This window comes from Danio aesculapii, chromosome 11 (genome assembly GCF_903798145.1).
Source record: "Danio aesculapii chromosome 11, fDanAes4.1, whole genome shotgun sequence".
NCBI lineage: Eukaryota > Metazoa > Chordata > Actinopteri > Cypriniformes > Danionidae > Danio > Danio aesculapii.
In genome coordinates this window covers 32,390,423-32,415,036 of record NC_079445.1, presented here as the reverse complement: position 1 = coordinate 32,415,036, position 24,614 = coordinate 32,390,423, and the positions used below count along the sequence as shown (strand labels likewise).

The 24,614-nt window shown below is 36.7% G+C and overlaps 1 protein-coding gene across 3 annotated transcripts in view; it reads right to left on the bottom strand.

The window, feature by feature from the left end:
- diaph3 (diaphanous-related formin 3) overlaps nucleotides 1-24,614 on the bottom strand; it is a 475,404-nt gene that overhangs the window by 86,001 nt on the left and 364,789 nt on the right. For all 3 annotated transcript variants that reach the window (XM_056468166.1, XM_056468167.1, XM_056468168.1), the window contains 2 exons: nucleotides 14,459-14,554; nucleotides 12,758-12,823 (listed from right to left, as the gene is read on the bottom strand). In XM_056468166.1, the coding sequence (XP_056324141.1) occupies nucleotides 12,758-12,823; nucleotides 14,459-14,554 (162 nt within the window). The remainder of the gene's footprint in view (nucleotides 1-12,757; nucleotides 12,824-14,458; nucleotides 14,555-24,614) is intronic.

Here is a 24,614-nt window from a genome sequence, read left to right as displayed (position 1 = left end):
TATGTGTAAAAACTGTTTCTATACCACTTTCCTCTTTAGAAACTTCTCCTTCACAAACACGCACACAAATCATCAGCCGGCAAGATGCGTACAAACTCACTTTACAGAGACGCGGTGTACGAGTCTGCCGAGGAGAGAAGGAGCTTTGATTTACAGGAAGTGCTGAGAGATGCAGCTAGTGTTCAGAAAGCAGCACAACAGCCCTGGAGAGATGGATGAGGGTTGAGAGAAAGAGAGAGCTGACAGAGGACATGCTGTGTTTGTCCGGCCCTGAGGAGTTTAATGGGATGAGATTTGATCTCGCTCTGTATGACATTTTTGCTATTTGCGAGATGCCAAAACATTGTATATTTTACCACCAAGAGAAGTAGACGAAGAACAAGCGTGCGCGCGTTCAGTCAATGTTCCTGAACAGACTCTTCTTGAATTAATCTTTCACTCTAATGAAACGCAGAGGCCCCGTATGTGAGGTGCAGATGATGTATGGCTCGAAAACATGGATAAATCAAGAGTTCTGACAGTCCAACTTTTAGAACAATGACACGAGGCATCAATTAGAAAGTAGAAGGAGAAGAACGCAACTCGCTTTCAGACGTGCTGATTAAATATTGCTTTTCCTTCTCCTTTCTTTGGTTCTGTCAAATCAGGAGGAGAGAGAAGGAAAAATGAGTGCGCTATGGTGCACTTCGAGTTTTAAATAAAATCCTGCATTCGTATGTGCCGCGCGGGTTTGATTCATCTTGATAAATCCATTTGAGAAATCAGGAGGTGTGAAAAAAGAGCTTGGTATTTATGTACCATTGCGATGACACTTGTGTTCGATAGCAAAGTAATGGGTCTTTTTTGTGGGATGCTAAATATTAAATGGGCACAGTATGAGTCTTGGTAGAGAGCAGATGATTAAAAGAGCTCATAGGGCATAAATTCCTTAATGTATGTACTGTTTACTGTCTATACATCACATAATCTATTTTGGAAGTGCTACAACAGCTTGCAGGCGCTCTCTGAACAAGTAAGAGCGTATTGTATTGGGTGGTGATGAATGCCTCGAATCCAGAACAGACTGGGATAAGTTTGTATATTATCTCCATTTTCATCCGTACACTTTATTTCTCTCCTCCCCTCTAGGCTCTCGGGCCTGAGAGATGGGATGAGGCAGAAATGAGAGCAAGAGAGAGAGAGTGAATATATCACTAAACCTCTAGCCTAAAGCTAATTTTCTCCACATCAGCAGTGTGGCTCTCCAGTACAGCCTGACTGAGAGCATAAGCCATTTGATGCTATAAAAAGGATTTCATAATAGACATATTACCTAAAATAAAATCATCCGAGACATTTATTTAGTGTGCGCGTAATGAAAGGTTCATAAGAGGGGTGTAATTGGATTTTAAGGGGTGTACTGTAATTTACAATCTCTGTGCTAAAGCTTTTATAAGTCTTTGACTGTCCAAATCATTAGAATACATTTGATTTAAACCATGACATGAGTTAATTCTCAATTAAAATTAACCAAAAACATTCACAAATCCATATAATTAAAAAAAAAAATGTTTTTTAAGGAAGTACCAATATTTTTAACTTCAAAGGGCCTTAAAGCAAGATTATTAGTTAACTATAACGAATTAAAAATAAAACTAACTGAAACTAACTAAAATTATAGCACACGTTGAAAACGTCTTTCGTTTTCATCTTTGTAAATGTATTTAATAGCCTACTGTGAGCCTTTTAGAAGTAAATCTATTTACTCTGCGCTACAAGGTGTTTGGCTCGTATGGCACCTCAGAGTCTGTAATCCTGTTGCCATTGGCCAGATCAAGCCGGTCCTCCTCTAGTCAGTCCTCACTGTTGCTCCAGCGACAAAAACAACGAGTGGACATGACAGCAGCATGATGACAGCAATAAATACAGAGACTTAAAATGAATAATTTAACACATTTGTGCCCAATAATGGGTTTTATTTCAGTATTAGTGATTGCAATCATGAACGAATCGTTCTTTTTAAATGGATCTTCTAAGAGAACCGGTTGAACTAGTTCACCAAATCGAACCAAATCATTTGAAATCTCCAGTTAGCACTCTTATCCACAAACTACTTACTTTTTATCATACCTAATACCCCCCCTCGGACTCAAAATAAACCAATATATACTGAGTTATTCAGTTATTAGAACAGTGCACTGAGATTATATTTGAGAAGTGGTCAACTGACAATACTGTGCATGCGTGATTCAGCAGATGATAAACCGAACAAAATAAAATAAATACATGACAGCCTGCTGTGATTGCACTAAACTTAAACAACTGCAGCGCAGGCAAACTGAGGGCTGAAATGAGAGGATCTGGCGAAAAATGTACGTTTATTTCATAACAGAAAATCGTAATGGAATTTAAAATAGTGAATTATGCTTCAGTCGGGTTGTAAAACTTAACTGTAAGAAACTTTTCAGATCATGGTGGTTTTAACTTACTGAAATTATGATTTCTGACTACATATTTTGGTATGTTGAGTCCAAACCTGGAAGGATTGTAACAAAAGATCCAGTTCGCATGAAAGATCTGAACTTCCCATCACTTCTGTATCTAACCTGAGAAGTGGCCTTGCACACATATTGTACTTAAGGCAGCCATCTTGTAAGCTGTTGTATTTGAATCTGAGGATGGGTAGATGGTAGTGGTAGATGATAGGTCATGGGTTCTCTGAATACATCTTTCAAAAAATTTATCTTTTATAAACTATATTTATTCTGATGATTTTGTTTCTTGTACCTAAACAAATATCCTTATTTAGATAAATAATAATAATAATAATAACAATACTGAAACTAACTGAATTTGAAAACAAAAAGTCAAAATGAAAATAAAAACCAAAACTAATGAAAAATCCAAAACTATTATAACCTTGCCTTAATGTGGGTGGGTGGATGATTGGATAGATGAACAAAATGATAGATGAATGTTGTACATAATAATACATGCAATAGACAATAGAAAGAATGACAGAAAATAGATAAACAGACAAAAACGTACTGTCACTTTTAAAGTGACTACAAATTTTGGTATGTTGAGTCCTAACATGGAAAGATTGTCACAAAAGATCCGGTTACTGTTAAAGATCTGAACTTCCCATCACTTCTGTATCTAACCTGAGAAGTGGCCTTGCACAAATATTGTACTTAAGGCAGCTATCTTGTAGGCTATTGTATTTGAATTTGAGGATGGGTAGATGGTAGTGGTAGATGATCATGTGTCCTCTGAATACATGTTTCAAAAAAAAATATTTTGGTTGAGTTTTTATTATACAATATTTATTCTGATGATTTTGAATCTTGTACTTAACAAATATCTTTATTTAGAAAAAAAAAATAAACTAAAATTAATACTGAAACTAAACTAAAACTAGGCAATTCTTTAAAATATATAGACTAATAAAAAGTAGTAAATCTGCCTCTAAAAACTACAGTAATTAAAAGGAACTAAATTTAAAAACAAAAAGTGAAATTGAAATAAAAAGTAAAACTAATGAAATATCCAAAACTATTATAATCTTGCCTTAATGTGGGTGGGTGTGAACCCACTTAATGCGAACAAATTGATTGATGAATGTTGTACATAATAATACATGCAATGGAAAATAGAAAGAATGACAGAAAATAGATAGATAAACAGACAGAAAGGTACAGTCAGAAACTAAACCGGTGAAGTACAGAAGTGTTTTACCTGCAAAAACACATCTTGTGGTGATCTATACTGCTGTGAGTAATATCCACATTACCATAGAGGATATGCATTATTTTTCAATAATTCAACAGGCCGTGGTCAATGTTTCCTAATTAACAGATTGGGTCCAGGATTATGCAGAAAATCAATCTTGTCTATCAAACGTACTCATAAAATCTTTATCAGTCGTGCATACCCCTCTGACTGCAAACCTTCCGTTGGTTTCATTTACCAAGTGCAGAGTGACCTTTCCCAGCCGGCTATAAAATCAATTTCAGGCTCTAATTCAGAAATATGTTACATGATCATTGTTGGGTGGAATATTAATCAGTAGGTAAAGCTTGAACCTAAGAGCTCATTGAAAAGCAAGGGTTTTCTATCCACATCCGACGTGGCGGAGTGACAAAAGTACTAGTGCCTTTCTATTATAAAGGGGAGCAGGGTAAGATGTGCCACACTCTCCCTCCATCCCTTCTAACCAGTACATTAATCCTGCATCTGCACTGAGAAGCAAAGGTAAGAGATACCTGTGAAAGCTAGCACCAGGTTTCTCGAATCAATTTCGATGTGGATTCAAAGCCCTCCATGTGGTCAAATACAATCAATCCATCATTTCTGAAGCCCAAACCCCCTTAAGAGCCAAACCGCTCCCTCAATCCATTCACTCGCCCTCTCTCTGTCGAAAGTCTTATCCTAACCCTGGTCACTAAAGTCATAAAGCATCTTTATCTTCATCCTGAGAAGAGAAAGAGAGAGAAAAAAGGCAGGTAGAGGGATGTGGGGTTCCGGCCACACTTAAAGGCTTTAAGTGTTGCCTTAGGCTCAGATGAAGAGTGAGAGAAAGAAAGAAAAAGGGGACAAGAGACTCTTTAGAGCCTCCTAAAATGAGAGAGATTGGTCTGAGAGCTTTTACCTCTCAATCTTGACCACAGCACACATTTGAGAAGTGTGTAGTGAACAAAAAGAGCCTATGTAAGAATCTGTAAGTATAGGTTCTGACCTCGGCATTTATTCCTCTGTCAACGGAATCCAAGAGAATAATAGATGGCCAAAGGCACAAGTCCAGGGATCTGAATCTCCATAGATTATTCGATTTGAGACACGGAGACACTTAAAACAGCCATCCACCCGTGTAAAGGGGAATCTTCCAAAAGCCTTGCAGGAAAATGCAATCTGGTCTGTGTGAGACAGTTCCGGTGGCTTAAACCCACACATCATTCCCACTACTCTAATGGCTACACACACCAGCCTGACCAGTTCATTTTTTTTGTGGTTAATTACGGAGTCTCCTGTTGCAGATGTGCCTGATTTTAATTCGCTTTGCTGCTCCGTTGGAGTGTGAAACACTAAAGCCCTGGAGATCAATTACTGAGGGGTATTTACACTGTGCTGTGGCAGAGGGGACAGGGACAGGACTGACATACTCCAGTTTGTGTTCGGTCTCTTTGCCGCTGGTCTTTTCCCATTGCACTCATTACACTGTCAATCAGCTAACAGTCAAAGGCATATTGGAGGGAGACTGAATATCTAATTTTGATTTATTTACACTTGATATGAAGGGAAGGAAATCAACTCAATATACAGATATAAAAATTAATTAGGTTGCCACATAAAATTAACTCTGTTCAAGTAACTCACAGTCAACGTGACATCAGAATGAACCCATTTACCTACTGTAGATTGGTGAATATGAAAGACATCAATGCATGTTTTTGTAAACTTGTATAGAACAAACTTGACTCGCTCTGCTTCTGAAATGATGTCGTTTTTCAGATGAGGTCACCAAGGTTGTGTGGAAAATTATTTTGACAAATGGTCACATTTGGCTTTTTAGCTATGATCGTTAGACACTGTTAAAGGTCACATAGCTTTTGAACAATATTGGAAATTACTTTAATAAAGGTTATAGCAATAGTAGCAAATAACGCTAAACTTGATAAAGAGTCACAAGTGGGCTCTGAAGAGATGCTCTGGAGAGTAAACATGACCTTTAAACTAGTCAAGGGTTTAAAATAAATAAATAAATAAATAAATAACATAAATGGGGGGGGGGTGTTATTGATTTCATACACCAAATTGTATGATTTACAGTATAAAAATGCATATATTTTATATATTATGAATGCAATATTTATTATCGGTCCCACTTTATATTAAGTGGCCTTGACTACTATGTACTTCCTTCAAAATATAAATACTTAATATACTTAACATACTTAATATGTTAATAACGTATTGTAGAACACGTATGATGCTATTGAGGTGAAATTTGGGTAGGGTTAGGGAAAGATTTGGTGGTATGTGTAGGTATGCGGTTGGGTTAAGGTGTAAGGGATGGTCAACAGTGTAATAATTAATGTAATTGTAGAAATTAATTACAGATGTACTTACATGCAGGTATTTTATCAAGTACAATTAAAATGTACCACAACAGCAAGACAATCAAAATATGACAAGTTTAACATTGTTAAAAATATATTTCTTATATATTTCTTTGATTACATACTGTAAATGATCAAAATTATATATTTGTCTTCTTTTTGTCTCAATGGATTTAGTATAACTCCTATTCAACATAATGCTTTTTTTGTTATAAAACCTTGCCTATTCCTTGTTTATTTATAAAAATTATGTCCGCTCCCCTTTTGTAAATACTTTTTGTATAAATGGAAGATCATGTACAGGGAAATATTCCTCTGATATTATCATGAGGAATTGTGTGTATATATACAGTTGAAGTTAAATTATACAATAAATTAAATTAAATAAAATTATACAATAACACAATATTTAATGAATTTAAGACTTTTTAAGGCCTAAACTTTTGCTCTTGAAATTTAAGACATTTTAAGACTTTGAGACCCTGCAGACACCCTGTAATAAGTTCTAAGTATGGAGTATAAAACTTACAGGCATCATTTTTAAAGTTAGCATGATGCCAAATAACTAAATAAATAAAAACGAAGAAAAGCATAAGTGTAATCAATCAATTAACAATACAAATAACTGACAACAAAATCTATATTTTCCTTTTCTTCCATTTCATTTTCTAACTATACCATTAAACGATAGGAACAAACACAAAGTTCCACCTGCCAAAACTCTAGTGAGAAAGACAAACTCATATCACCGACCATACATTTAGCCTGGGAGGCACCAAGAGGACAAAGTGAGCGTGACATGAGACACTTGAGAGACTTATTTAAAAAGCAGATGGCAGAGCTGAAATGAAGATGAATGGGACTGAAGCCTGGTGTGAGATGAGAACTAATTAGCCCGGCCAACAGAGGGGCTTGTTGAACTGCAGAGGCCCGCATGAACATACACAAGCCCCGGGCTCCATTAGTCAGCCTAGGCTGGAACAAAACACGTGGACGAGGGCAACAGTGTCCTGCCCCATAGCCAGACTCCCACGTCCCCTTCCAAAGCCCCAGAGGACCACTAGAGGGGAGGGGCGCTGCACTCCATATCCCAGAATGCCCTGTGTCCTTCATTACTTTTTGCTGAGAGACATGCGAGGGGAGTTAATGTGAGCTGCGGCAGTCTTTCTTATGATGGATCGCGCGTTCACACACATCTTTCTCTCTGTTCGCTCTCTCTCTTTTCTGTGCACAATCTAATTTTGAGATAAGTTGTAAGAGAATGGTAGCGGGAGCAGACTTTATCAGTGCTCTGGGTGGGTGTGGGAGGAGATGGTGGAGTAATTGTATTCCTGTATGCTTGCAGGGACTCCTATTAAAACCAATAACCGCTAATGGGGTTACGGCTTAATTTTTTAAGTGCCTTGATAACGATTACGGAGCAACCTTTGACAAGCTATGTCTGTTTATCTTAAGTTGCAGATGCATATTAGAACCATCACTGCTGTACATAAACTGAGTAGCAGAATGTATTACTTCATAATCAAAGAGGTTATTTACAGTGGAAGAGGCTGAGAGGAAACCTCACTTGAAGACAAACAGGGTAGCTTAAATAATGTTGTTGGTGCTGTTTGGGTAAGGGATACTGCAAAATAATAAAATATATATTTTTTAATGTTTTTTCCACATTTTTCAAGTGCCTTGGACTGATTTTTGCTGTTTAGTCATATTCATATTTTTATCAATACATAACAAATATTACAATATTTTCACTGGCCGAAAAGTATTAACGATGTCCATATAAAGACCAATATATCATTCATTAACATAAATAACAGATATATTTAGGTAAAAAGTTTTTTACTCTGAATTGTAATTATTAAAATAAATTTAAAAAATTAACTGATCATACTAAATATACATTTTCTTTTTATTATTATATATAAAAACATTACTAACCAATGGGTAAAATCTAGTGTTGTGAAAGACAATAGCAAAGAACAAAAACATACAGACTAAAAACCTGTTTGGGGCTTTGCTGTGATTTGTTATCTGGGTCCAAGCCGCAACTTATTTGAATGGAGAAAATATTTGTTTAAGACCACTTTTTAGTCATATCACACATTAAAGTGAATTATATAAAATATAAAATCATGGTGTACACAACACTTTATTAGGCATGGATATATATATACTGTGATCATGATATTCAAAAGTATTTCGTCGCTTTGAATACGTTAATTACTACAATTTGTTGAGCCTACCCATACAGTTTGATAGAGCACTTGGACCACTTGAAGCCATTTTGTGTGATATCACACTTACTGTTGGGGGTAACTAGTTACAAATAACGCGAGTTACGTAATAATATTACTTTTCGAAGTGACGAGTAAAGTAACGCATAAATAAAAAAAAAAGTAATAATATTTGAGTTATAAATAGAAATAAAATAATAAAATTAAAGTAGTCATAATGAATAACGCAGTCAATAAGAGAATGTGTTCATATTTTGGAAAGCATTGAAGCAAAGGAAAAGGGGATTGCAGTCTCAATGGAAAAAGGATTTTACTTAAGACAAATAGTACAAATGTAGCAAACACATTGCTTTAAAATTTTAATAATCTGTATATACGGCATGTATAGCGGGTCAGAAAGTTCTCAGATAACATTATCCTAAAATATATCAACTTATTTTGTTTTTATTTAAATGTAAATGAAGGTGTAGGTTATAAAGTGTATATCTGTTTATTCCCCAATGAAGAAAGGAAGAAAAAAAGGTTCTGAAAGAGATCAAGCCTCAGCCAGGTAATAAAAAAATCTCAAAAACCCAAAAGTAACGTTATGCATTCCTTAACATAAAAAAGTAACGCAAATAGTAACTCATTATTGTTATGCACTACTTTTTAAAGTAACTTTCCCTAACACTGGTCATGATAAAATGATTCTTCATCCAAATATTTAGATTTTTTTTTAACTATTGTGACACTTAACTACATTTCAGCAGATTTCTATAGATCAAGCTAAAAGCGCAAGATCAAAGTGTCATGGTCTGTTACTCTTAAAAAGCAATCATTTTTAAATATAATATATGTTAAAATTACAACTGTACTACACTATTGTTTAAATGCACTTTCTACTATACATGACACTGGGAAAAATCTAAAAGGTAAAACAGCCATTAACTAACATAAAATCATGTGAAAACATACAGATGGAAGTTTACTACACAATCTTGCTCCAGATGGTAAATGCTGATCCCATTTATTACACACACACTGAATTGTTACATTAATACCTGTCATGTCAAAAAGGAAGGTTCAACAGAGCACAACATGTTGCAGTTTTGTGACTCTGAGACAGCATAAAAAAAACTGAACAAAACGGCTATGTCAACAGACAAAAGTGGAAGAGCTTTTTCAGCAAAAACTGTTCCCACAGTTTCTGGGCGTTCGGTTTGTCTGGAAATGTGGCATTCTCGGCACACAGCGAATTTCTGGATGACACATTAACACCTGGCGGTAACGGCAGCTAAAGTGAGCGCATGACATTGATTATAACCCTGCTGACTCTGACACTTACATCAAGCGTCCTATCATAAGCAGACACGAGCTGCAAGCAGCATGCTTAGCTGAAGAACGAAACACAACACACATGCAAGCACAGCCAAATTCATGCAGCTTAGGGTGCACTCACAGTAGTCACGGTTGCCTTGAACGGCTCTCAAACGATCACTCTGTGCCACAAACTGAATATTATTTACAACTTTATTACCTGTTACTCATAGCCTATGCAGGTTCTGTTCAGTAAAGTAGACGCACGTACGTCTATTATTAAGTAGGGCACGCACCCGCCCTCTCTGTGGTAACAGGTCAACGGTCAGCAGCTCACGTCACGTGTGATGTCCCGGCCGTGAATACAGCAATTTATGAAGACAAAAATGACCTTTTTAGGTGAATTATGCCTTATAAATACAGTATGTGACTCTTTTAACATCATTTGGAGGTGTCCATGTTACTGAGCAATGTATGTGAAATAATAAAAAGACTCGTGCTGCCGCCTTTGCTTCTCTCCTGAACTCTAAATATGATTGGCAGAATCGCAGAAATGCTGGATTAAGATCGTCTAGGAGGTCGAATCAAGATCGCGATCTTTTTTTGATTAATTGTGCAGCTCTAACATGAACTTTGAGTGAAGTTTAAATCGTCAAATAGGTGTCAGCCAGTTAGATCACGCCATGCAAATACCCTCAAGCAGATGATAGCCAATCACGTTTAAGCCTGCAACAGTAATGTGATTGGCTATTGTCCTTTGTGATGTGTTGCCGCTGACATGTTTTGGGAAAGAACCGTGAAACGCACCGAAAGTGAGAAGCGCACAGCCGCAGAGGTGTGGCAAACTTCATGTGTAAACATCAGCTCAGGTAAACACAGTGAAGATACACGCAGTGAGAGGATACTTCAGATAAACAAGATGAGCAAGTAACTGTGAAAAAGGTGCGACTGGAGCAGGATTTTGAGCAGCATTTTGATCTGCACTAATATAACGGTAAAATCTGCGTCTGAGCTGGTCTCTGACAGCGAGTCGCCACCTTTATCTTTCGTACATTATGTTGTTATAAAATAAGCTGCCATGAATTGGTGTTTGATGTACTGTGTGCTGACAATGTATGCATACCTTTTGCACTAAATACATCTGTTATTGTTAAAATTTTAGTAGTACGAGCCATGATAAATATGTTAACTGCAATTATTCTGCACTAAAATTAGTTTGGGTGCTAATCGCTATTAGCAAAATGAACAGTGTCGACAATGCATTCGTTTTCCTCTAAAATGAGTCATAGGTAGGCCCACATGGAATCTGCGCACAGAAATCTGCAGATTTCCGCTGATTTTTAGTCCATCATTGAGATATTATTTACTTGTGTAAAAGTGTGTAAATTTATATTTATTCACTTTTTAAATTAATTTCACTAATATTATTGGGATTTATTAATAGCAATATTAAAATGTTGATTTATTTACAATACAGTTTGTAAAGCATTTTCTGTCTTTTAGCAGATATATTATATGAGAGACTTGCTTTGTTTACCAAATAAGTGGATCTAATTTGCATTCTAAACATTAAAGTTTAAAAATTTATTATTTTTAATTTCATATATTAAGTTTTTAGTTATGATACTCCTAAAATCATTCCACATAAATCTGCAGATTTTTTACAAAATTCTCTGCAGAAATGTCAGCAGATTCTGTCTGGCCCTATCATTGGTAATGTTGAATTGTTTTGCAGCAGTCAAACAGCATGTGTATATGCATTTCCTGCAAATAAATAGCAAATTGTGGCATGTTGCAAAATATTTGTGTCTTTTATGACGTCATCAGCGACTAGTCGACGTTGACTCAACTTTAATAACATAAAAGTAGACTTCCAAAAATCGTTCAACCCCTAGTATACACGAGGATTTTTTTCCCACCATGTATAACCTTATATACACACAAAGAGAGACCCTTTTCACACGTAAATCGACAGCATGTTAACCAGTGTGTGTGTAAGTATAAAAGTAATAATAAAAAATATATACAGTTGAAGTCAGAATTATAAGCCCCCATTTTGAATTTATTTATTTATTTTTTATTTAAATATTTCCCAAATGATGTTTAACAGAGCAAGGAAATTTTCACAGTATGTCTGATAATATTTTTTCTACTAGAGAAAGTCTTTTGTTTTATTTTGGCTAGAATAAAAGCAGTTTTAGTTTTTTTAAAACATTTTAAGGTCAAAATTATTAGCCCCTTCAAGTTTTTTTTTTTCCCGATAGTCTACAGAACAAACCATCGTTATAACTTCCCTAATTACTCTAACCTGCCTAGTTAACCTAATTAACCTAGTTAAGCCTTTAAATGTCACTTTAAGCTGTATAGAAGTGTCTAGTAAATAATCTAATAAACTATTATTTACTATCATCATGGCAAAGATAAAATAAATCAGTTATTAAAAATGAGTTATTAAAACTATTATGTTTAGAAATGTGTTGAAAAAGTCTTCTCTCCGTTAAACAGAAATTGGGGGGAAAAAATAAACAGGGGGGGGGGGGCTAATAATTCTGACTGTATAGAAACTGTTACAATTTCTTTGCAAAAAAAGAAAGAAAACATCTATTATTAAACAAGTTATACATGCATAACCACACACACAAAAAAGTGCTGTTTTTTTCAGAAAGAATAAATAAGCTTTGATTTCTACAACACAAAACTGAATTCAATTACTTTGGATATTCAAATATATTCCTAAACCCAGGAATATGACTTTTAAATGAAGCCCATGATTCAGTGTGTTTGTTTGTGGGCAGCTTATAACATAACAGTCAGTTAAATCATTGTTCAGCTTTCAAGTCGGCGAAAACACAAACACAGAATCTGCAAGCTGAGCACCAAAATAAAACAACTGGCCAGATTTGGACCTATAGACCATCATTGTGACTAAGACAGCGAAAAATCAATAAAAAGAGTCACGCGTGATTGAAACAGAGCACAACAGACATTAACCCAGGGAGAAAAGACATTCAGGGATGGTAGATGAGCATTAGCAGGCAATATTAATGCAGTTAATAGCGAAGAAGACAAACGGAAAGCAAACAGTGGAGAGAGCTGCTATTTCTCTCTCTTATTAACTCTTATTTTTACCGTAGTGGCAGTCTTTCAGAACAGGTCTTTGTGGACTTTGTGGGTTGAACGTTTGTGTTGGTTCACCTGTAAAAATTAGGATACGGGACAAGACAGAGTAAAAGAGTCACTCTCATATGTAACACAACCTTGATCTCTATGCTTCTACTTCCTAGTGTAAGAAGAGTCATGATATTTCCCGCAGGGTTTAATGGGTCTATCTGAATCAGTTTGTTGGGCTCTCCTTACAGCACGCTGATTTCTATTGAAGAAGGTCAGCTGGTTCCTGTAATGCCAGAGAAAGTGTTCTGAGAGTAGGGGGCTGATTCTGCACTGATTTCAATAGAAAAGGGGTTTTAACACTATGAATAGAGCTACAGAGTGTGAACTGAAATCTATACACTATAAAGGTTTAAGCTAAAGGTAAAATGACTTTTATAATGTTAAAATATAAACCTTTAAAATAATTACTCTTAAAATTAAATCAAAGCTTCCACAAATATCGTCTGTCACAGAGAATATTATAATTGGCTTTAACCTTTCAAACAATAAGCTCAGAGTTTACGGTCAGGCATCCAGCCGCTGTCTGTTGCAGTCTGAAGTCAACAAACCTAAGCCTCTCAGCTGGATAAGACACACAACATGGAGAGTGCAGAGGACACACTCAAGCTTATCTCACCCCTCACTGCGCTGGACTAAGACACTTTCAAACATATATATATATATATATATGAGAAAATAGACACTTGTGCCTGAATACTGGTCACTGTAAACTGGTTTGTTTTGGGATTAAGACCACTTGATACACAAATAGAAGAAAAAATAAAAAAATAAATAAAATAAAAAAACAGAAAAAGACTGTATAAGTGGAAAAAAAATTCTATGAGGCAAGGAAAAGTATAGAGAGAGAAAGAAGGAAAAAGAATGCAAGAAAAAAAGAAGAGACAAAGAAAAACAGAAATAGAAAAAAAACAAGCAAAAGAAAAAGAGAACAACTGAATGAGTGAAAGTAAAGCAAAGAAAAAATGAGCCAAAGTAGTAAAGAGTAAACTGAGAAAGTTAATAAATAAAAACAGAACAAAAGAACAGAAGAGAAAAAAAAGAAAGGTTATGAGGAAGAAGGAAAGAAAGGGCGAAAGAAATAAGAAAACCTGAAAGAAAAAAGGAGTGAAAAAAACTATAGAAAAACTGAAAGAAAGGAGTGAAAGAAAGAACGAAAGAAAACGAAAGAGCAAAAGAAAAACTGTAAGAAAAAAGAGTGAAAACAGCAAAAAGAGAAAAAAAGCAAGAAAGCAAAAAAAGAGAAAAACTGAAAGAAAAAATGAAAGAGCGAAAGAAAGAGCAAAAGAAAAAAGAAAGAGCAAAATGAGTGAAAAAAGAAAGAGCAAAATAAAGCAAAAGAAAAAACTGAAAGAAAAAGCAAGGTAAAAGCAAAATAAAGAGCAAAAGAAGAGAGCAAAAGAAAGCAAAAAAAGACTGAAAGAAAGTGAAAGAAAAAGGAGTGAAAGAAAAAGAAAAATAGCAAAAAAACTAAAATTAGGAGTGAAAAAAAGAGCAAAAAAGAGCAAAAGAAAGCAAAAAAGCAAAAGAAAAACTGAAAGAAAAAAAGAAAGTGAAAGGAGGAGTGAAAGTAAGAAGGTAAAAAGCAAAAACGGGCGAAAGAAAACAAGAAAGAGTAAAAGAGAGAGAGAGTTGTGAATGGAGAGATGTGAGGACCTTCACCTCGGGGTCTGGGTGCTCTTTTACGGCGGTCTCTGAAAGCGGCTCCAGACTGCAGCGCCTCCAGCAGACAATCCATCACACCGGTCTGATCGTTCTCTACAGGACAGAGCAGAGGAGAGAAGAGAAAACATTAGGATGCGGAGGGTCACTCCACAGCGACACTTAAACCGGCCTTAAGGGGCTCTGCAGAATGCTGGAAAATAAAAAATAAAAACACTAAAGCGGCCCTCTGTGGACAGTATATCACAGCGTCGATTCGGACAATTTGAGAGGCAGACAGGCTCTTAAACTCCTCTATACATCTCCTCTACACCTCTACACAATCCACTGGTGCTCTGTAGCGTTTGGAGGGCTGATCATAAAAACAGCTGAGTGGTCCAGGCTGTTAACCTCAGGTCAAAAAAACACCAAATGAAATTATGGAAGAAAAATAAAGAAGAAAAAAGAAAATGGAACGAAAAAAAGACAACAGAAATAAACGCATGAAATAGTCAAAACATAAAAGGAAAAGAAATACAAAATAAAATAAAAGAATGATATAAAAAAGTATGAAAGTCAACAGGGTAGAGCGAAAGAAAGGAAGAAAGCGAAAAAAGAAAGAAAGAGCGAAAAAGTAAGGGCGAACGAAAGAAAGAAAAAAAGAACCAATAAAAAAAAGTCAAAGGAAATATGAAAAAAGAGCAAAAGAAAGTGAAAAAGTGTGAAAAGAAAGAAAGAAAGAAGGTAAGAAAGAAAGAAAGAAAGAAAGAAAGAAAGAAAGACTATGAAAAAGTCAAAAAGGAAAAAGAAAAGTGCAAAAGAAAATGCGACAAAATAGATAAGTATGAAAGTCAAAACAGAAAAGAAAGAAAGAATAACAAAGAAAGACGTGGGAAGAAAAAAAGAAAGTGGGAAAGAAAGAAGGAAAGTGGGAAAGAAAAAAAGAAAGTGAGAAAGAAAGAAGTGGGAAAGGAAAAAAGAAAGTGGGAAAGAAAAAAGAAAGTGGGGAAAGAAAGAAGTGGGAAGGAAAAAAAGAAAGTGGGAAGGAAAAAAGAAAGTGCGAAAGAAAAAAGGAAAGTGGGAAGGAAAAAAGAAAGAGGGAAGGGAAAAAAGAAAGTGGGAAGGAAAAAAGAAAGTGCGAAAGAAAAAAGGAAAGTGGGAAGGAAAAAAGAAAGTGGGAAAGAAAGAAGGAAAGTGGGAAAGAAAAAAAGAAAGTGAGAAAGAAAGAAGTGGGAAGGAAAAAAGAAAGTGGGAAAGAAAAAAGAAAGTGGGGAAAGAAAGAAGTGGGAAGGAAAAAAAGAAAGTGGGAAGGAAAAAAGAAAGTGCGAAAGAAAAAAGGAAAGTGGGAAGGAAAAAAGAAAGTGCGAAGGAAAAAAGAAAGTGGGAAGGAAAAAAGAAAGTGGGAAGGAAAAAAGAAAGTGGGAAGGAAAAAAGAAAGTGCGAAAGAAAAAAGGAAAGTGGGAAGGAAAAAAGAAAGTGCGAAAGAAAAAAGGAAAGTGGGAAGGAAAAAAGAAAGTGGGAAAGAAGAAAAGTGGGAAAGAAAGAAGGAAAGTGGGAAGGAAAAAAGAAAGTGGGTAAGAAAAAAGAAAGTGGGAAAGAAAGAAGAAAAGAAAAAAGTGGGAAAGAAAAAACTAAGTGCGAAAGAAAGAAGGAAAGTAGGAAGGAAAAAAGAAAGTGCGAAAGAAAGAGGGAAAGTGGGAAGGAAAAAAGAAAGTGGGAAAGAAAAAAGAAAGTGAGAGCGAAAGAGTGAAAGAAAAGCCTGGTTATACTTCAGCATTGCGTGATCTGCGTGACCCATGGCGACGGCCTTGCACGTCACTGTGCATTTATCAATTTATACTTCTGCACGCTGTTTGTGTTGCTCTGCAGTAACACTTCTGAAACGCTAGCTGGCAGTGAGGTTTTTATGTTCCTGTGTCGGTGCTTTTTTTTTTTTTTTTTTAACGCTACCTTAACTTGCTAAATTTGAAGCGGGAAGTAGCGGACGAGCAACCATTTTAATCATAAGGTAACACACAAAACTTTCCACCTGGAGCTCCTTCACGGGACACAAGGAAGTGTGCGGTGTGAGAGGTGTGCGTCAATGGCCACTGCGAGGGCTATGCGACAGAGCGAAGGCTGCGCCGGACCATACACTCGTGCTTGACGCAGAAGTATAAATCAGCCTAAAGAAAGAGCGAAAGTGCAAAAGAAAGTGTGAAAGAATGAAAGAAAACGCAAAAGAAAGAGCAAAAGTGCAACGAAAGAACTGATGAAAAAGTCAACAGGGAAAAGCGAAAGAAGGAAAGTGTGAAAGAAAATGTGACAAAACAGAAAAGAATAAGAAAGACCAAAAGATCAAGCACCACAATAAAAGAAGGAATAAAGTAAAAGAAAAAAAGGAAGTGAATGAGAAACCCCACACAACTAGCATTTGGAGAGGCAGCGGTAAAAACAGCTGAGTGGTGCAGGCAGTTAACCTGAGGCCACCGCCGTTCACATACAGACACTCCAGAGACGCAAGCAGGCCTGTGGGACGAACGACAGGCAAGAGAAACACCACAGCGCTCACGCTCACAAACACATCACCGCTGCTTACACAATAACTCCACACACACACATCCAGTGACAGAGAATAAATCAGGCTGGCAGGAAAGTGTGCTTTTCAGCAGGTTTGTGGAGAAACGCTTGTATGAGGGAACGTCTGTTGTGTGTTGAACGCGTGGATTGGTGAGCGTGGGTAAGCATTACAGGCCTTGACACTGTAACCTCCAAATATTAATCTTTACACTGACACTGCAGGCGCACACACGCGCACACAAAACAAATCAAAAAGCACATGAGCGTGAGTGCTAACGCTGCAGAAGTGCTCACTTTTCTACCTATAGGTTGCGACACCCATCATCAGGGCCAATTCACAGTTAAACCAGAATTGTTTAACTGTGTAGCCTTGACTGTCATATCATTTGATAAGGCTTAGATGAATGATAGTGTACAGTGGAGTACAGTAATCAATCTAGAAAATTATATATATAATATATATATATATACAGTTAGGTCCATAAATATTTGTATACACCAACAGAATCAGGGCTCGAAATTACCTTTTTTACTTGGTAGCATCAGTGCTCCCAACTTAAAATATTTAGGAGCACCAGAAAAAATTAAGGAGCACCCACCAAAAATGAATGAGCAGCACCACTGCGAGTTGTATATTAAGGAATTTATTATACTTGAAAACAACATCAATTAGGACTAACAAAAACTAGAAAAACTGTCTAACTAATGCTGTGATGACTTATTGATATTTGTGCAATAATTCCAAAATGAATGTCTAATAATTATAAAATATTAATGATGACGATGATGCCAATAATACTAATAATGAATTACATTTCTCTTTATCATACTGCCTTGCATGTGCTTGAATGTGATTTATCTGCTTTAAAAAGTCCTACTGTTACTTTATGAAAAATACATTTATGGGTTGCATCAAACAAAAATGAAGCACTGCAGTAAGAAATATTTATTTTGCACTATTGTTTTTATTTGCATGTCAATTTAATAAATAATATTTCTGCTACAAAACAAATGAAAGATTATTATAAATCATTCAATTCAATGCTGAAAGCTGCAAAGTAACTTAACAGAAAAATAATATACATCTTAAGAAATAATGGACAAAAGAAAGGAAGAGAGGTCTCACTTCTACCACTCTTTAAAAATTTTGGTTTCGATTTGTGTCATTTTAAATGCTCAGTCTCGTTATGTGCTGATTTAAATTTATCTAGGGGTGAAATTACAGGAGTTTTCCAGGAGAAATATCAAAACGGGAAATGGGTCTGAATTATGGAAGACTCCCAGGGAAAACGGGAGTGTTGGCAGGTATAGCGATGACGTGTACAGTGTTAGATTTTACATTTAGCGGACATTTGAAAAATCAAAACAGGTCGCACTACAGCCATTATATGCAGTCACACAAATGCTCCCAAATATATTATGAGGTCGCATAGATTAAGTTTCGGGCACATATGCGACCAAAATGGTCACAATTTCCAGCCCTGACAATGGATTTGAAATGAAACAATCTGGTGAATGCTGAGTGAATTACAAAAGTTTGCATATGTGCTTCCCACTTGTTATGGGTCCAAAAGTAATTGGACAATTGGCTTCTAAGCTGTTCTTTGGCCAGGTGTGTGTTATTCAAAAATCAAGAGAAGACTTCACCAGAGTGAATACAAAGGGTTCACCACAAAATGTAAACCATTGGCGAGCCTTAAAAACAGAGAGGTCAGATTGACCAAGATCAACTTGTACCAGAGTGATAGGGAGAGAAGAGTATTGAGAAGGAAAGGAACTGCTCATGATCCTAAGCAGTAAAGCATGGTAGTAGTAGTGACATGGCGTGGGTATGTATGGCTGTCAATGGAACTGGTTCTCTTGTATTTATTGATGATGTGACTACTGACAAAAGAAGCAGGATGAATTCCAAAGTGTATCAGGCAATAATTTCTGCTCATGTTTAGCCAAACACTTCAGAACTCCTTGGACAGTGCCTCACAGTGCAGATGGACAATGACCCAAAGCATACTGCAAAAGCAACCAAAGAGTTTTTGAAGGGAAAGAAGTGGAATGTTACGCAATGGCCAAGTCAATCACCTAGCCTGAATTCAATTGAGCATGCATTTCACTTGCTGAAAACAAAACTGAAAGAAACATGCCCCAGGAACAAGCAGGAACTGAAGACAGTTGCTGTAGAGGCCTGGCAGAGCACCACCAGGAATGAAATCCAGCGTCTTGTGATGTCTATGCATTCCAGACTTTAGGCTGTAATTGACTGCAGAGGATTAGCAACCAAGTAATAAAAGTGAAAGTTTGATTTATGATTATTATTCTGTCCAATTACATTTGGTCCCTTAACTAGTGGGAGGCACACATGCAAACTGTTGTAATTCCTGCAGCATTCACCTGATTTGGATGTAAATACCCTAAAATAAAAACTGACAGTTTGCAGTTACAGCACATCTTGTCCATTTCATTTCAATCCATTGTGTTAGTGACATGGTTTGGTGTGCATGTGTATTGCTCAGTTTACGCATTTATTATTAACTTTTTTACTTCACAAGGAAGTGAGTGTTTGGATTATTTTTGTATCTGACTGGAATATGTGATTTCACAGCATGGATATTTGCTGTTATAAAAATACTATTATTTTTTTCTATATTTATTGCGATGTCTTTATGTTAAGGGGATAAAAGCGGAAAAAACAACCTTGGCTCAGTCACATTTAGGTCATCAGTCTCTCTATTCCAAACAAAATCCCACACACAACGTGTCTTCCTCACTATTCATAATTCACACTTTCTTAAAATATCAACTGTAACAGTAAACACAAAATTGCAAGGGCTTGTCTGGATCTTCTTTGAGAATGTGCCATTGTCACAGGGGCATTTCTCACTGTAAAAAGCCAGGCCAACTCATTCACATACGCTGAGAATATTGTACGCCCATTCTCAATCACCCGCTATTGTCTGAGTGAGAGAGCAAGCATGTGAAAGAGAGAGAGAGACAGAGAGAGAGAAAGTAAACTGTGGGTAGCAGAGGAAAAGGTATAGTTCCTTGTCCTTTGAGTGCTGTCAGCAGTTCAGAAGGGGCTGAAGACCAACAATAAAAACTCTCTGCAAGAAGCACAGAACTGTTGACCTTTACTCGCCAAGCTTCAATTAGACACAAAGTGTGAGTCTGTGATAAAGTGTGTGTATGATAGACCAACCACTTATCACTTCAGTCCTATAGAAATACAGTAACTTCCTAAATTTCATGCCGCATTTTATTTTTTCTGACAAAAAACATGTCTGTCTGTCTGTCTGTCTATCTATCTGTCTGTCTGTCTGTCTATCTATCTATCTATCGTCTGGATTGTCTGGTTAGTTGATTAGCAGTAAGTATAGCCATGTCTGACTTTGCTATGGTTCTGGCATAATTTTCTCTATTCTTCCAAGGTAGATTTGATTCAGGCTGTTATTGTTAGCCAAATACACCTGAACAGCCTGAATCTAATCAAAAAGTGCATCCAATACTGGCCATGTTATGCTTCTGAGGCCCTTCAACACAGCATTTTACTCTTTTGTTTTGATAAACTTTTTTGTCACCACAGATTCATTTTTCGGCTGAGTATAGTGTGTAATTTTACATGATTTCCCTGTGAATTTTTTATCATCCACTCTTCCCTCAATTTTTACCGTCATATACAGGGCTTATTGCTAAATTTGTAGGATACTTGTCATGTTGAAGCTAAAAATGGCTCAATGTTGGTCTCACCTGACTAAACCTTTTTTACTATCCCACATCCCCCTATGACCAACTGTGTTGCGTGTCATGGCTTTTGGCAAACTGCAGAATTGCTGCGACATGGCTCTTTTTGAACACTGTCCTCTTTTGTGTCACACTCCAGTACGGGCCAGTGTTGTCCAGAGCTCTTGATATGTGCACCTTCAGCCCCAGAAAGCTGGCGTGTTGAAAGTCTTTTGTTGGCCTCTCTGTAGCATCCATCACAAGTCTCCCTGCTTGTTTGTGCAAAAAAAAAAAATGTTGTGGAACAGCTCAGTCTAGACATGGTCTCCACTTCTTCAAGCAACACCGCTCACTGAGACAACCAAACACTTGCATTATTTTCCATTGTTATATACTCTCTCAAATTATGCATTTGTTTTACATATACTCTTTAGTCATTATTTTCACCTGTGTAATTTAATTCGCAGCCTGAACAATGCTCCCATAGCTGTGGGAGTTTTTTGATCAAGAATATGTGTAAGTGATTTTAATGATTCACAGGTAGAGACCAATTATAATGCATTTGTGTCCTCATTAAAGCAATTGTATTTCATCTGTGTAAGAGTCTTTCTCCAGCCTAGGTACTGAATATTTATATAAACAGCATATTTCAGCTTTTATCTATAATGATACTGCCACTTTCAAAGTGCTAACAAAATAAGTTTTAGTACTTAAGTTTCTTTAGACCATTTGCCTGTGCTAAATTACCGTATTTTATTTTAGATTTTAAGTGTTTCGGTGCTTCTTAGAGCTTTGCTAAACAGTTACTCAATGGCCTTCACACTTGTAGTTTGGTTCAATTTAGAGTTTTTGGTTTGGACCAAAAGAGAAAAAGAGAAAGCCCTACTTCGCTAAGGGATTACGTAGAATAATCTGAATAGTCACCTTTTAAGACATTTTAATATTGTACTTTGCGACAGGACATACCCATGGTTTCTGCTACATTCATTCTTCCATGGTGGGCGCCACGCCAAGATTCATCCCGTCACGGCTACATTACAGCTTCTCATTCAAAACATTAATTTTTTTTAATAGCAGGTGGTAATTGCACCAGAACGTATTAAAAGGTGAGTGAATTATAACAGCGCAAACTTTTCTGTAACCGTATTGGAGCTGTGCGTCACTGAGCTGACTGACTGACTGGCTGACTGTAACAGGTGCATGATGCGTGAGGCCAGCAAACACGACGTATAGCCGTTTTACTTTATTTCAGGATGCATTAATACCGGAGGCATTCATAAATAGTCCTAGCAAATCTAATAAATGCTGGAGACATACTCGTTACATAAACAAACTAAATCGCACCTCAGCAGCGTTTATTTGAGAGCGCACAAGAAGATCTGCACGCTCTTAAAGCGGCTTATATTTGAGGGGGCGTGTGGGGTTGCCACAGCAGAATGAACCACCAAATATTCCAGCATATGTTTTACGCAGCAGATGCCCTTCCAGCCGCAACCCAGTACTGGGAAACACCCATACACTCTTGAAATTCTCTCACACACACAAGCAAGCAAGCAAGCATTTTTTTGTTTTTAAAAGATGTGTAATAGATGTCTAATAGACATCTAAACATAGTCGTCTTGGCTAAAACAAGGCTAAAGTAGGGCTGTCAGTGAAAACCTAATTGACGTCTAAGAATAGGCCAAAACTAGACTAGTCATCAAATAAACTGAAATGAATGACTACACATATAAAGTCTGTCTATTTGACATCTAGTCTAGTTTTGGCCTTTTCTTAGACATCTATTAGATTTTTAGTGACAGAAAAATCCTCGAGGAAACACTGCATACCTAACATCTGATTTTAGTTTTAGCAGCTAAGAGCTTTTTTACATGAGAAGATATACCGAACATTAACAAAAGTGACAAATAAAATACAAACAAACATAAATATCTGCAACATCAGCTGATCATTCATTTGTGCATGCTAAAATTCGATGTATTCTTGTATATTTTATGAGCCGCCAAAACAAAATCAGTAAAAGCTAATATCCCAACCCAGGCTCATTGTAAATATGTGCCCAAGGGTACATTTTTCAGAACCCTGTCTGAATATAGAGAGAGATATTTCTATAACATATCTTTTCAGAATATGTACCCTACACCAGTACCGGTCCGTGGATGAATTTGTACAGGCCTGCACAAGAAATTATTAATTATTTCCATTTTATTTACTATCTGAGTCTGAACGATATTTATTTGAAAAATGGTTTATTTTTAAAAATGAACGTATTCTCCTGGTTACATCTCGGTCACTTGAGCGCCAAAATGTAACCCACAAGCTAGTGAAATGAGTAAGAAACAGACGTCTTTAGAAAGTTTTTTTGCGAAGCGGAAAAGGCCCTGTTAAAGACCCACAAACTTTCAAGGAATGGATCCGCAACCCATTAGTCAACAAATCAGAGGAATCCAGCATGTCTGTAGCAAGAAGCTGCAGAATGCAAATAATGGTGGCCTTGTTCACATATCCCATCTTTTCCAAGAGCAAGTTTTCTATTTCCAATGGAGGCACGCGGCTTGCACCCAGCTGAATACAACTCCCGTTTTCAGAATGCTGCGACCGCACTGTAAGCCACGTGACAAGAACTCACCAATCAGTTTCGTATTTTGTATGGAATAACATTATACACATTTCTAATGACCTCAGACAAACACAGAACACCAAACACTGCAGTGCTTTTGAACTTTTCTACTTAAATAAAACATGTATAAGAGTTGCAGCAATGTTTTGTCAGCTTGTCATGTACTGAGAAAACGACGCCTCACAATCTACGTACAACTCCAGCCGGTCCCCAAGGCCGTGGAACAGTTGTCGATCGTTGACCTGTCCGCCATGATAAAAACCACTGCCCTAGACTACTTTCTTGCAGTTTTTGTTTTCACAAATCCATTAGTGGACACAGTGGAGACATTTTCTCACATGTGCTATTTCTCGTAAATCCACCGAAGACACTGTATAAATGTTGGTGCATATTAATGTCCTTCTCGTGCGCGTCCATAAGAAAAGCCGGTCGGCTTGTCGTCATGCATGATAGCTTGATATCAACTGGCCACTGTACCCTTTTCCCTAAACCAAACCATTAGCATTTTCAAAATTAAACCAAAAAAGAAAACCCATTGTGGCCGTGTGCTTCTACCATGACCGCTTTCTATTTATTCAGAGTTTCATTTTTCCTGGTTTCTGAAACCATCCTTCGTCAGACTCGAACCACGATCTGCTCGGCTCCACAACTGAAGTCTAGTGCTGTTCACGGAGAGCTACAACATGAGGGAAAATGCAAACATACTGTATGTACCCATGAGCACATATTTTTTGATTCTCAAAGATGTACACTAGGGTACATTTTCCCAATGAGCCTGTGTAGCAATATCACTAATATATAATACAGCTAATATATAATAAACAATGTCAAAAATCCTGAGGCAGAATAAGTGTTCAATATAAAATTAGCAAATATTTCATGCACACCAAATACATATGTATTCACTAATTTTCCTTTGGCTTACTCCTTTATTTATCAGGGGTTGCCACAGCAGAATGAAACAAAAAATATTCCAGCATATCATTTACGCAGCAGATGCCCTTCCAGCCGCAACCCAGTACTGGGAAACACCCATACCCTTGAAATTCTCTCACACACACAAGCAAGCACGCATTTTTTTGTTTTTAAAAGATGTGTAATAGATGTCTAATAGACGTCTAAACATAGTCGTCTTGGCTAAAACAAGGCTAAAGGAGGGCTGTCAGTGAAAACCTAATTGACGTCTAAGAATAGGCCAAAACTAGACTAGTCATCAAATAAACAGAAATGAATGACTACACATATAAAGTCTTTCTATTTGACCTCTAGTTTAGTTTTGGCCTT